Source organism: Antechinus flavipes, chromosome 1 (assembly GCF_016432865.1).
Source record: "Antechinus flavipes isolate AdamAnt ecotype Samford, QLD, Australia chromosome 1, AdamAnt_v2, whole genome shotgun sequence".
Classification (NCBI taxonomy): domain Eukaryota; kingdom Metazoa; phylum Chordata; class Mammalia; order Dasyuromorphia; family Dasyuridae; genus Antechinus; species Antechinus flavipes.
The window spans coordinates 243,114,219-243,128,985 of NC_067398.1; the positions used below are offsets into that span (position 1 = coordinate 243,114,219).

The window sequence follows — 14,767 nt, forward strand, 5'->3', positions numbered from 1 at the left end:
CCTGTTTTATAAAATGAGATAGAGAAGGAAATGGCAAACTACTCCAATATTTTTGCCAAGAAAACCCTAAATGGGGTCATGAAGAGTTAGACGTGACTAATCAACTGAACAACAATATCAACAGTGGCAGCTACAATCCAGTAATGCATTGGAGTTGAGGGAGATTTGAAAATTTGAGAGAGAAAAATTTGAAGTCTGATTCAATAATCCAGTATGAATGACAGCTCATGCAAAAGCACAAGATATGGGGAAAGGAATGTCATGTAAAAGGTGCAGCAAGTTGACCTGTTTGAATACATTATATAGTTCATGAATGAATGGATTTAAAAAACAGACTTCTATTTTATTCTAGAAGTAGTCGTGAGTCAAGTCATAGGAACTTTTAAGTAATAATCAGAGATATGTCTAAGGATATCAAGATAGCTTTTTGGAGAATGGATTGTAGAAGTAAAAATCTGGAGGCAAGGAAAAAAAATGAGGTGGATTTTATAGGTCAAAATGAGAAGTGATGGGAACCTAGTTTAGGAGGAAATCGACATGGGTAGAGAGATGAATGAGAAAGATATAAATATCTGTTGTCTAGATCAGAGAGTTCAACCAATTCTCTTCCATGCTTTCCTTTTGGGAAGCACTGGCACAGGACTATTTATGTCTGACCTATGGTAAAGCATTCTGAGTTCATATTGGTCTGATCAGCCACAGTCAGCACACTGTAACTCAATTCTAACATGGTGATGTCATTTTGGTCCTTTCCAAGAACCAAGGACAACCACCAACCAATCAGTCATATGCAAATGCATTTTCTTCCACTATGGCTAGTGTTTGCAAAAAACAAAATCTAAACAAACTAGGAATAATATATCACAGTGTAAGAAGCAGTTCAGATTCTATCACATAGTGCCAACCACATCAGTTAAACACTGATCTATATTGGACACCCTACCACTGAGCCACATTAGACTGGCAGAAGAATCAATCCATCCCATCTTCTCCAGCAAAGTGTCCCTTCAATCATTCCCATTCCCTCACTTCTTTTTAATCTCTTTCTATCTCCTGGCTGCTTCCATACTGCCTACAAGCACGATTGTTTCTCCCATCCCTCAAAAACCCTCATGTGATCTCTCCATCCCCACTCATATCTGTCCTCCCTTTTACAGTTAAACTCCTTGAAAAGGCTATGATAGTCGCTCCCACTTTCTTTCCTTTTTCAACTCTTTACAATCTATTTCAACTTCTTTATTCAAATAAAATTATTCTCTTTAAATTTATCTTTTCATTGATAAATCTAGTGATCTTTTTCAATTCTCATTCTCTTCTACCTCTTAGCAGGCTTTGACATGATTAAGCACCCTCATCTCCTTGATACTCTTTTCTCTCTAAGTTTTGGTGTTACTAATATATACTGATTCCCCTCCTATCTATCTGATCTCTCTTATGCAGTTCCTTTTGCCAGATCTTCATCTGGGTCATAGCTAATAATAGTGGGCATCTCCTTCTATGATCCTATCCTGGGCTCTTCTCTTCTCCCTCTGTATTGTTTCAGTGAGTGATCTTAGATTCAATTGTCATCTCTATGCTGATGTTTCATAATTCTATTTATCTAGCTCTAACCTCTCTCCTAATTCTTAGATTCACATCTCTATTTGACATCTCCATCTCTATGTCCTATAGATATCTTAAATTCAACATGTCCCAAACTTAACTATCTTATTCCAAAATCTTTTTCTCTTGCTAAGGGGATACCACCATCTTCTCAGTCACTCAATTTTAAAACCTTGGTGATCCCTGATTTTTCATTCGCAGAATTCATAATTCATAACAACCCTCTTCTTTTCTACTACCACCAGCATATACAATCTGTTGCCAAGTCCTGCCAATTTTATTTTCATAACATCTCTGGTATAAGCTCTCTTTTGTCTTCTAATAATGACATCACATAGTATAAGCTTCCATGACTCCATGTCTAGAACACTACAATAGGTTTCTGCTTGGTCTCCCTGCTTCAAGGATTTTCCTAATCTAGTCTACTGATCTTCTGAATATCCAAACTGGACAATATCGCACCCCCATTAAATAAATTCTAGTGGTTGACTATTATCAAAGATCAAATATAAAATTCTCTGTCATTCTAAGTCTTTCATCATCTGGCCCTCTCTGCTCTTTCTAGTCTTTTTTTCCTCTCATTTCCTCTCATGTGCTCTACAGTCCAGTGTCAATGACAACTTATTGTTCTTTGTAAAAGATATTCCAACTCTAGAGTATGAATTTTTGCTGGCTGTCCCCCACTCCACCCCCACTATCAGAATATTCTCCTTTTTCCTAAATTCCCTATCTTTTTTCAAGCCCCAAATAAAATCCCGTCTTCTATGAGAAACATCCCATGATCCACCAAATACTAGTGCCTTCCCTCTATTGATCACCTTCAATTGATATCACATGTATCTTGTTTGAATGTGGTTATTTTCATATTTTCTGCTTCATTAGATCGTAAGCACCTTAATAGCAGAAACTTTATTTTACTTGTCTTTTTTGGGCAGAACTTAGCAGTTTCTGATGCATCATAAACACTTAGTAAGTACATATTGACCAGCTTACCCCCAAATCACATATAACCCTTTGTCCATATGAATATGTACTTGCAGTGATACGTCTCTATGAAGAAAAATAAAGATTTAGACAATGATGATATAAAGAATTATTAACTGAAAAATGAGCTGCTTGAATTGGAGACAACCAGTCATTTAAATGTCATTAAGTATATCCATATTTTATTATGATTTATCTTTTTGTGTGTATGGCTTGTCTCCTCAAAGAGATTTATGGGTAGGGATTTGTCTAGTTCTTTGTATTAGCAGTTAAGATAGTGATAGTTATCTTAATACTTAACAAATACTGAAAGATAAAGGAAGATGAAGAGTGAACCTCCAATGACTCATGCTTCTTAGTGACATGGAGGTGACTCTGATGCCCAAAGATTATGTTAACAGAGAGTAAGCTATGACAGGCTTACCAAACTGAAAAGTCTTCAAGCATATGTCATATATCTGAAATGTAGCTAAATGCACAAGGAGTTATTACCAGAAAGTTATCCACCAAGAATATTTCATATAGTTACTTTAATTTATTAATATTGTCTACAAAGTCTGAGACTTTCTATATTGAAGAATACAGAATTGGTCTCTTCACTGTCTTCCTTGTCCTTTCCAAAATTTCTCTTTATAAAATGCAGATAATTCCTAAGAGGAGAAAAATGTTAATTCCCTAATATCTTGCATGAATGAACTTGTTATATACTTTTATTAAGGATATATGAGAAGAACAGAATATTCCAGAGAGCATTGAGTTTGTGGGATGTAAGGAATGCATAAATTGAGTGAGGTAGACAGTGGCTCAGGGAGGATCTAAGTCAATTAACAAAATTTAAATATTTGATATTTTACATCCAGCCAAAAGGAATTTTGTGTTTAAATGTGTTGTTCTTGGTAGTAACCAGGAGAATTACATTTAATACTAATTTCTATCTCTCTTTTTCTCTCTTTCTCTGGTCTTCTCTAGTGTGATAATGCAAAAGGGCTAAAAGCATTCTATGATGCAATAAAATATGGGCCTAATCACCTCATGGTCTTTGGAGGAGTCTGCCCCTCAGTCACATCTATCATTGCTGAATCTCTTAAAGGATGGAATCTGGTACAGGTAAGAAAGGTATAAATAGAGCTCCTGTTACTGATTAGCTGAATTTTTTTTTTACAAAAATTTAAGTAAATGATAAATACATCTTTAAAAGTAAGTTTGATTGGTTTGATTTTTTTAACTCAATGGCATATTCTGAATTCAATAATGAATGATTCAGATTTTCTCCCATAGTTAAAATACATTTTTTGTGTTAACTTGTGAGCTTAGAGAAGACTACAAAATTTTTTGGATCCCTTGGGTACCCATGTTGATGTTCATAAAATGTAGGGTTTTTTTTTTGTTATCTGCTGCATTAAGGCTGTAACCTTTTGTCACATCATTGGCAAAACTTTGGGAGATTCATTTACTATGGTCTTAGAAGTCAAGCAGGATCAAGATGACCAGGAGGCAAAATTTTTCAAAACAAATGTGCTCCTAAAACAGGGAAAAGGAAGAAGGAAAAAATAGAGGAGAACAGAAAGCTATAGGGGAAAATTGGCAGAGATGAAGCAAAGTTCTTATTCAGAATTCTGAGATCCAGGACAGGGATGCAGTAGGGGTGGGAGAAAAAGAGAATGAGTCACAAAAGAAAATTACTTAGGATATTCCCTACTTCTGAGCAAAAGCCTTCATCTTCATTGCTATTATAGGGGCTCTCATCTAAACCACTAACTCTTGGGGGGAAAATTATAAGATGAAAAGTGCAACATGTCTACCACCTAAGTGGGCTTCTGTGCCCCACCTAAGTGATCTTCTCAGCTGATGATCCCCAAACTCCAAGAGGAGATGGCAGGCACAGAGAGAAGGAAATAGCAAAAAGAGCATCATTGGTCTCCTTTGATCCAGTGTGAGGTGAAAACATAAGAGAGATACATCTGCAGATCACAAGATCTCCTAGAAGTCATGTTACAGAGATAGGCTGGCTAGGACATGGGCCAAAGGAGATCTACCAGAGAAGGAAAACCAGCCCTCTCTAGCTTAGTACCATAAAGCAAAGCCCCTAGTTGCCTTGTTCTAGTATAATTCTAATCTAAAAACAAGTGACATGATGATAGTACACTAATAGTAAGAACATTCCATTGTGCATGCATAATTGAAAATTAAGAAAATGTGTCATCTTTTAGATCTCATGCCACAAGTTAGCAAGGGAAAGGAGAGGGAAAAACACCTGGAGAAGAGGGAGAAAAGAGATCTGTGCAAGAGAGCATCAAAAAAGTGGTTTGATTCTGGACTGAAGAAAAGAACAGATCAAAAACAGGGCCTTGTCCAATACACAGAGAGTGAAAAGAGGAAGAAGCATTTAAAAGGGGGAAAAATACTTGGCAGATACTGGCCAGGAGAGCCATGGGGTTCATTTCAGCGAAAGGAGATCCATGAACGTGAGTGGGAAAAATTACATCTTTATTTTCACTCACCTCTAAATGGAATTTAAGATCTGTTATTTAATTTATTCTGAGAAAGGGTTCATAAGTTTCACCAGACTGCTAAAGGGGTTCATGACATAAAAAGGTTAAGAACCCCTGGTGTAGACCATGTATTTGAGAAGTGGTTCATTTTTCATATCACTGAATTATAGATTCTCCAGAGTAAGGTTGTTACCTAGTCCAATATGTATCCTCCCTTCTTGGCAACATTCCTGACTAGAAGTCATCTATCTTCCATTTGAAGATCTCTAGTGATAGTAAATCCCCTCTCTCCTGAGGCAGCTTTTTCCATCTTAGACAACTACATTTTTTTTTAAAGACTCTCATCTTTTCATTGTGTCTAATTCTTCTTCTTGTATCTTTCACTGTTATTCCTAATTCTGTTCTCATGGGAAATCCAAAACAAATTTAATTCCTTTTTTTTTATGATAGTCCTTGTGGTATTTAGTTTTTATTACCTCCTTCATATTTCTTCTCTTCTTTAGGACAAACATAGCCAATTCTTTCAATTGGTGCATGGTCTCTAATATTTATATCTCCAGCATCTTCATTTGAATTCAAGAAAATCTAAATTTCAATCTAGCTTCAAATACTTCCTAGTTATGTGAGCCGGCACAGTCACTTTACTTTTTTCTGCTTCCATTTCCACAATCATAAAATAGGGATGATGATAGCACCTACTTCACAGAGTTGTTATGAGAATCAAATGATATAAAAAATAAATCAAATAATTTGTAAAATTCTTAGTGCAATGTCTGACTTATGGTATAGACACTTAATAAATGTTTGTTTCCTTCCTTCTCCTCTGTTCTCACTATTCTGATAACTCTTCTCCAGAGGATTCTAATTAGTCAGAGTCCTTACCAAAATGTGCCCAGAACTGAATAGCTGTAGACTAACCTGGGCCGAGTATAGTTTTCCCTAATAGAGCCTGAGTTTGCATTTTAGGTTTCTATGGAATAGTATTCATTCACACATACTGAGACTGCAGCCCAATCAAAATCCCTAGTCTTTTCTACAGTAACTATTTTCTAGTCAGGTCTTCCCTGTTCTATACTTTGAGGTTTAAAAACTCAACTGCAGCTGATTATCAAAGCCACTTGATATTACTTATATGATTAGTGATGGAGTATTTTTCATCTGTTTGGTGGTAGTATGAATTTCTTCTTTAGAGAATTGACTATTCATATCCTTTGACCACTATCTATTGAATAGCTCTAGGTCTTATATATTTTTCTATATTATAGATATCATAATTTTATCCTAAAAGTTGAATACAGAGATGTTTTCTCAATAGTATGGTTTGAAATAGGAGTTCTTCTCACTATTTTTTACATTATTTTTCTTGACATAATTTACCTTTTGTTCAAATAAGTGAATGGTTTGGTTCTATAAAATAATACTTTAGATTGTATAGTATGACATTAATATTGCCATTTTTATTATACTGGAATGGCCCAATCATAAGCAATTAATATTTCTCCAGTTTAAATCTGTCTATAATTCAATGGGCAGCTAGGTGCAGAGTGGATTAAAATGGATATGGGGCCTGGAGTCAGTCAGGAATATTCATCTTTCTGAGTTCAACCCTAGCCTCAAATACTTTCTAAATGTGTGACTCTGGGCAAGTCACTTTACTTTAGATTATTGCCATAGTTATATTTTCTAGCATTACGTCAAATAGTGATTTCATTATATATCCTTGCTCTCTTTGTTTTTATTGGAAAAGCCTTTAGTGTTTCCCCATTATAGAAAATACTAGCTCTTGGTTGAGAGATGTTATTTACCATATTTATGAATGATTTATTTGTTCCTATGCTTTTAATGTTTTTAATTTTTTAAAGTATGTTTTTAAAAGCTTTTTCTGCATCTATTAATGTAATCATGTCACTATTATTGTTTTGGTTATTAATAAGATCTATTATGTTTATACTTTTTCTAATATTGAACCAATTCCCTATTCCTCATATAAATAAAAACTGATAATAGTGTATAATCTTTTAATGTTACTGATTTTTGCTATAAATTCTTTATTTAATATTTTTCATTAAAATTCATTAAAGATATTGGTCTATAATTTTCTTTCTCTGTTTTGTTTCCATTTTGTGCCTCAAGACCACAATGTTTCTTAGAATTTGGCAAGATACATTCCTTTTTTATTTTTGTGAATAACTTAGGTAATATTAGAATTGATAATTTTTTGGATATTTGATCAAGTTCCCTTAAATGTCTATTTGGTATTGAAATTTACTTTTGGTTTTACTTTTAAGAATTCATTTATTGCTTATTCAATTTTTTCCATGAAATTATGTTTTTTACATTTTTGGTTTCTTATTCAATTAATCTAAATATTTTATAGTGTTGCAAATATAACAACTTTTGATATAAATAACTAAAGGGGTAGTTAGGAGTGGTTAGAATGCTGGGCCTGGAGTTAGAAGTTGTGATTGTTCAATTGTTTTGTGTTAGTCTTACTCTTTGTCACCTCTCTTTGGGGTTTTCTTGGTAAAAATACTAAAGTAGTTTGTTATTTTCTTCTTCAGTTCATACAGATGAGGAAACTGAGGCAAGATGTGTTAAGAGATTTGCCCAGAGTCACCCAGCTATTAAGTGTCTAAGGACAGATTTGAAAATGAGACTTCCTGACTGCAGCTTAATCTCTGTTTGCCTCAATTTTCTCAACTGCAAAATTAGAACAAAAATACCCTTTATTTCCCAGGATTGTTGTAAAAATAAAAATTTAAAAATAATTGTAAAGAACTTAACACAGAACCCAACATATAGTAAGTGCCATTTAGATGTTAGCTGTCATTATTATTACTATATAACTGAAGGAATAGTTTGTAATAATTTTCTTTTTTTGTTGTGAGTTTTCCTTAAATTTTTTTTTAAGTTGACACTTTGTTCTTTCTATCTTTTTAAATGAGATTAAGTAATGGTCTGTTTTAATTTTATTTTAAAGTTAACTTTATCAATTCATTGGGGATTTTTTCAATCTTTCAGACTTCCTTTTTAATTCTCAGAATTTTCATTTTTGTATTTGGTTTTATTTGCTTTATCTCATTCATTATAGTTCATCAATTTGTTCTTTTGTTTTTGTCATTGAAAGTGTTTAGAAATAGAAATTCTCCATTAAAGACTCTTTCAGCTGTAGCCTAAGAGTTTTAATTTGTTATTTCATTGTTATCATTTCCTTGATGAAATGTATTGTTTTCATGATCTATTCTTTAATTCACCAATGCATAAATTAATTATTTAAGCTTTAATTCTTTCTTTAAATTTCCTTTATCAACTAAAATTTTTATTACACATAAAATCCAGAAAGAATGTGTTTAATATTTTTGCTTTTCTTGTGTGGAAACTTCCTTCTACTAATATGGATCAGCAATCTATCTATAACTTAAAGAATTATCTTTGTCATTAAAAATTGCCTGGAGCACTGAAAGATTGAGTGACAGTGTCTGTGGTCACATAGCACCTTAGAGAATGCCCAAAATATAGAGGGAACTTAATGCCTACTGAATTGTCAACATTTGAGAGTCACAGAATTGTGTGTTCAACCACAGTTGGAATGCCATCAAGACAGGCAGACCTGTGTTAAGGCATTTGTATTATACCTCCCAGGAACTGTGACTCAGCTAGATCATCTTAGAAGCTTCTAAGAACAGTCTGTGTACAGTTAAATGTGTGACCCCTCCTTGCTCATCTTCTCCAAGAGAACAAGAGATTCTTCTACAGTAAAGTTCTAGCTATGCCTTGTCACCCTACTAATCTCAGCATCCTAAAATAGCTTGAGCAAGTTTACCCCCTTTAATTATTTGTGTGGCACTCTGAGAGGCACTGGAGATCCAAAGACAAAACCAAAATTCCCACCCTTAAGGAACATATGCTTTCTATTTCTTTACTCTCCTACTCTCAGTGTTCCCTGTATGTGAAATCTTGAAACTGCCTAAAGTTGCCACACTTTCTATCCCTAGCTTGATTTTAATTATATACAGTCATGGGTTAATCAATCACCTAGCATTTATTAAGTATCTATTGTGTACTAGCATTTTAAACGGAGAGAGAATGATGTACATTTTCTATATTCATAGCTATTTCAAGGAACGCAAAGAAAATACAAAATTAAAGCTAAATGAAGATTTCCTCTTGTCTTCTCTATTTTTTGAAAAAAAGATTCTCAGACCTCTCATTTTTATTGTCAAACTTTGTAGGTTCCTGTTGGTGACTACTGTGGCAAATTGCATGTTAGCCATACTGGCAGCTTCATTAGTTAGACCCTAGGGGACCCTGAGCAAGTCTTAATTTATTTCTAGTAGGTTTCCTGCCTTTTCTCTTGATAAGAGGCTAGCTTATTCAGCTCACTTTGATCCCTAGTTAACAGATTTCTACCAAGGAAAGACCTCAAAAAATACAGAAACTTCTCTCAATTTATCCAGATTCCTAAACTATTCACAATAAAAGAGAAAGATTTGATACTTGGAATTCTGAATGTATACTTTGGAGGATAAATAAAATTGCTTCTTACACCTATTAGATAGAGATCCGAAGAAGAAGAGAAGAGGATTTTGCCAAAGTTCCTATTAACACCTATATAGGTATAACTGTTCTCCCACTCTGCTCAACCTCTTCTATCCCAACCACTTGACTAAGACTATTTCCAAAGTCAACAATGATCTCTTTGTAGGGAAATCCAATGAACTTTTTCCAATCCTCATCTTTCTTTACCTCTCCAGTGTTTGACCAGAGTTTCTTCCTGGAAACTTTCTTTTCCTTCTTTTAATTGCCTCTAGAATGGAATGTAAACTCTTTGGCATTTGAAACTTGTTGTAACCTGGCCCCAGAAAACATTTCCAGATTCCTTCTATATAGCCTACCCATCCCCTAAGCACTGGTGTATAGCCAAATTGGCTTTTTTGCTATTCCTAATACATTACATTCCAGTCTTTACATTGATTCTAGTGTACTGTCTCCTCACTCCACTTTCTAAAATCCATAACTTCCTTTAAGATTAAGCTCTGGTACTATTTTATGCATAAAACCTTTCCTGATCCTTCTACATCCTAGTACCTCCTCTCTCCCAAACTACTTACATCTATTTTTTGGTACATTTTGTATAATGTCCAGGCTAGCTCTCTGGAGGGTCTCAGGATCAATCAAAGTCAGGATCAGTCAAAGTCCTTGGTCTTTAGGAGGAGAAGTGAAGGAGGCAGGCAAGCTGCCAAGCTTATTGCCAAAAATGAATCCTGGACTCTGGAGTCTGGAACCTGAAGTCCTCTCTCCTCAGCATGCTGTGGCAGAGGAATATGACCCTTTCCCTCAGCCCTCCAATTCTTGCCTCTGATTACCTCATCACAACACATTCAGCAAGCACCAATTGCGAAGAGAGCCATCATATCACCATGTGTTTATAGAATCATTATCACACCTTGAGTAGATAATTAGCCTAAAGTGCTCTTCTGTCTTAGATTCAAATACACCTTTTCAGAGTTCTACCCCTCTACAATTTTGTATATTCTTATATATGTATATATTGTCTTCCCATGTCAAATGTAAGTTCCTTAAAAGGAGAAGGATTATTTTCTGTCTTTGTATCCATAGCAATTAACACAGGGTCAAACACATAATAAGCACTTAAGACTCTATTGAGTTTCTGGGTTTTGTGATACTTCATTCTCAGGTCCTCCTCCCACATGTCTGAATTGTCTCAGTCTTCTTTGCAGAATCGTCCTTCATGTCTTGTCTCTTTGGGGTGAGTCCAGGACCCTGGACTTTCTTCTCTTCCTTTCTTCATTTTATTTCATGGTGATCCTATCAATTCCCAAGAAATCCAGTGCCATATCTATTCTGATGACTTCCAAATGTCCACATTTACCTCTTTTATCTCCTAAATTCCAATACCATACCTCCAATTGTCTGCTTCATAAATAGACCTGGAAATTTCATAGGCATCTCACAATCAACATGTCCCAAATAGAACTAATTTTCTTTCTCCTCTTTAAATCAATAGCTTAGCCTAACTTTTCTACTTGTGATAAGATATTTTTCTAGTTATCTAGGTTTGTAGATCAGAAATCTTTATTCTTATTTAAATCCTCCATCTATGTAAGTGACAAATCTTGTTGATCCTATCTCCACAACACTTGTCTCTCTCTCCAGTCATAACACAGTCATCACAATGAAAGCCCCCATCATCTCATATCTGCTGTATTATTGCTTTTATTTTTTATACTGTCTTCTCTAAAATTTGTCTTCCACACAGTGTCAAATTGTTATTCCTAAAGCTGAACAAGTCACAATAATCACTAAGCTTCTGTGGTTCACTATTACCTCTAGCACAAGAGTTTTCAATCTCTTTTTTTGGTCATCCTTTGATAATCTGGCAAAATTTCTGGACCCCTTCTTAAAATAATGTGTTAAAGAATTGAAGAATTCACAATTGAAGAAAATGTTGGATTTCAGTTAGAGATCAATAAAAATAAAGACATAAAGACAAAAGAGGTCTATATTCCTTGAGACAGGAACTGTTTTAGTTTTGTGATTGAAAAGCAAAACATCTATTTTCTGAAGGTATAGTAATATCAATTAGAGTGGCAATATGATTCTTAGAGTCAAAAATTATTAAGTACAATCAAAATGTCTTTCCAATCTTAAAACAATCAAATTTACTCAAACCCCAAAACTTTCTAGCACTCTGATGGCCTTTGCTAGTTTACTTAAGATGACATGGTATGATCAGGTAATAGCCCAAATTGCTTGAGGACCACAATGAAAGGTGATAGGTGAGAATGTTTTACTTGGTACCCCAGCACCTGTGCCCAGAACCAAATCTCCTGGCTCCATTCAACAGAACATATAATCTAGCTCATCACCATAGAGAATCCCTCATTGAAACAAAACTGTAATCTCTATATGGTATAGTCTTAAAGATTTATTTTAAAGACACAAGTTTAAATGACTAACCTATGGACACAAAGCCAATTAAAGTCAGAAGTAAAACTTGAATCCTGGTTTTGCTGACTCTATGCACAATGGCAGGCTGTCCCCTCCCTATAATAGCATCAAAAACATATGTAATTGCATAACAGCACCAAATTGTTTTCAGAGTAAAAGAAGAGGTTCAATTAGATTAAATCCAATCTAATTCAGTTTGATTAGGCAATTGTTTATTGAGCAAAGTATAGAGCCCTCACCTGGGCAATAGGAAGAAAATCAATTTGAGAGATAGCATAGTATCTGCCTTCATGGAATTTGTGGTCTCATTGGGTTTTAGGACACATATAGAGAGAGCCATCATGCAAAATACTATGTAAGGGAATTGGAATTATATGAAGCAAACTGTTATGTGAGGTTTGAGGGAATAATGATCTTTACTAATGGTGGAGGGATTGATGGAGGATAGACTTAGGCATGGCTTCATGGAGGAAGATCCTTTTGAGCTGTGCTTAAAAGGATGGGTAGGAATTTAAAGGATAATTATAAGAAGAGAGCATAGGGAACAGGCTACCCAGTGTAAAAAGTTAAAAAAAAAAACATAGGACTTATCTGGAAGATAGAGAATAGTCTAGGTTGGCTTTGTTGAGTAGATTGTTATTTCCTTTTATATTATGATGACCCATGAATTTCTAAATGAGAATAGTCTCTCTATTAACCCAATTGCACCTTCTTTATAGACACTGTATCCTTTATCCATGTTCTCCTATAAGTTCTGGGAAATGAGGCAATCCTCATCCCATTTCTGCCTTGGAAATCATTAAATTAGAGAATCCGAACTGGATTGTATATTAGAAGTCATCAAGTCTAATCCTCTTCCCTCCTTTATATGTATATGTATATATATATATATATAAACTGAGGCAGAAAGAGATCAATTGATTTGCCCAGAGTCGCAAAGCTACTAAGTATAAAAGGCTGGATTTGAATTTAGGATTTCCTTACTCCTAGTTCTAGTGCCTTATTTCACAATATACATCAGAGAGATTGAGGAAAAGAAGTGAGAGCTTCAAGGGATGAGCAATAAAATCAGTGACATTCAGAATTTCCAACTTTGCCCAAAATTTAACGAATTGAACTGGAAAGAAAGAAAGAAACACAGGGGCAATAAGTGAAAAAAAAGAGACTCTAATAGTGTCTGAAAGCAAAAGACTCATGCTGAAGTTCTTGGTTATCCCACCAATCTCTTCAGAAACTGAGGGAACTTCCAAAAAAAAGTTTGCTCTTTACCTAACTTCCTCTCCCTGAGCCCATCAAATAATAGTGGTTTTTTTTCAATTGCCAAACCTCTCCCTGAATGTTCAGAATTTTTGGCTAATTGGGGACTCTTGAACTACTATGATTTTGCTACCAATTTTCCATCAAACTCCCCCAAAAAGCAGAGGAGGTAACCACATGGATTTCACTGTGCCATTGTATTGTCTCAGCATTTTAAAAAGCTAATTATTATAATGTGTGATTGGGTAAATGTTTGGAGATAAATGGGAAAGAAAGTCGAGGGCAATTACAAATATCCACTATTAGCAGAATAATAAGATCACAGTATAATAGATTGATTCCTGGAAGTGAGATCAGAGGTCAACTAATTCAGTTTCATCGGTTTAAAGACAAAGAAACTGAAGTCAGAGAGAATCAAAAGCCATGGAAGCTTTAGGTCACATAGGTACTATTTGGCAGTCAAGATTCAAACTGAAATCCTTTGATTCCCTAGTCTTTCCACTGGACCATTGTTAGACATCCATCATCCATTATTCCTGATATGTTAGTTGTCTAGTCTCCTTGTAGAGTTGGAGACAATGTGGCTTAAAAGGGGCACTAGAGTTTGTTTTAGACCTTGGGTTGAATCTTGGCTTTGCCACTTATCACACTTAGTACTTACTTTATACTAATTTCTCCACTTGATGACCTCTAGAGGTCGTTTGACCTTTAGTCCTTAGTTCTTTCATCTGTAAAATGATCGTGTTAGATTAATTGACCTCTAACATCCTTCTAGGTCTAAATCTATAATCTTATGTCTTTTACTCTGCTTACATATAAATCATCCTTGGTAAAATGCTGCAGCCTACTTACGCCCACCATGGTACTTTCCATTTCTTTTCAAATTGTTTGTAATTGTAATTCTTCTGCTATCATAGTGTTCCATGATTCATAGCCATAAAGTATCACCAGGAAATCCTTCTACACACTGAAAATATTTAATGCAACAACTATTTCCTCCCAAGGTTTTAAGTAAGTTATCAGAAGAATACTGGGGTGTTTCAACCTAAGTTGCATAAAAGCACTGTATTTATACAGAATCACCTGTTGCTCCTTTCCAGCCGTCAACCATTAAGTATCAACATAAGGCGAACTGATTGGGAAGGAGGGAGAAAGAATTTGTAAGAACTTGTTAACTTGTCCAGCATGGTCAAATCCTGTTGAGTTAAAACACTTGGAGCATCCCAGTGATCTTGTCACTAATTTCAGATTATTTTTCCATATCCGCAAATATTTTGAGACTCAAAACCATATCGTGGGAAGGCACCCAGCCCATGTGACTACTACAACATGGACTAACAACAGATATCATTCCAGGTTATAAGTAACAGGTCTTAAGTTTGTGTTTTTGCTAGTCCAGGATTCTTGTCTATTTTCCATATAAGCACAGTTGCATCTTTGCCATTTTTATGCCTTTCAAT

General features: G+C 34.9%; 1 protein-coding gene across 1 annotated transcript in view; it reads left to right on the forward strand.

The window, feature by feature from the left end:
• GABBR2 (gamma-aminobutyric acid type B receptor subunit 2) overlaps positions 1–14,767 on the forward strand; it is a 780,032-nt gene that overhangs the window by 214,924 nt on the left and 550,341 nt on the right. Inside the window, exon 2 of the mRNA XM_051998595.1 lies at positions 3,556–3,693. Within this exon, the coding sequence (XP_051854555.1) occupies positions 3,556–3,693 (138 nt within the window). The remainder of the gene's footprint in view (positions 1–3,555; positions 3,694–14,767) is intronic.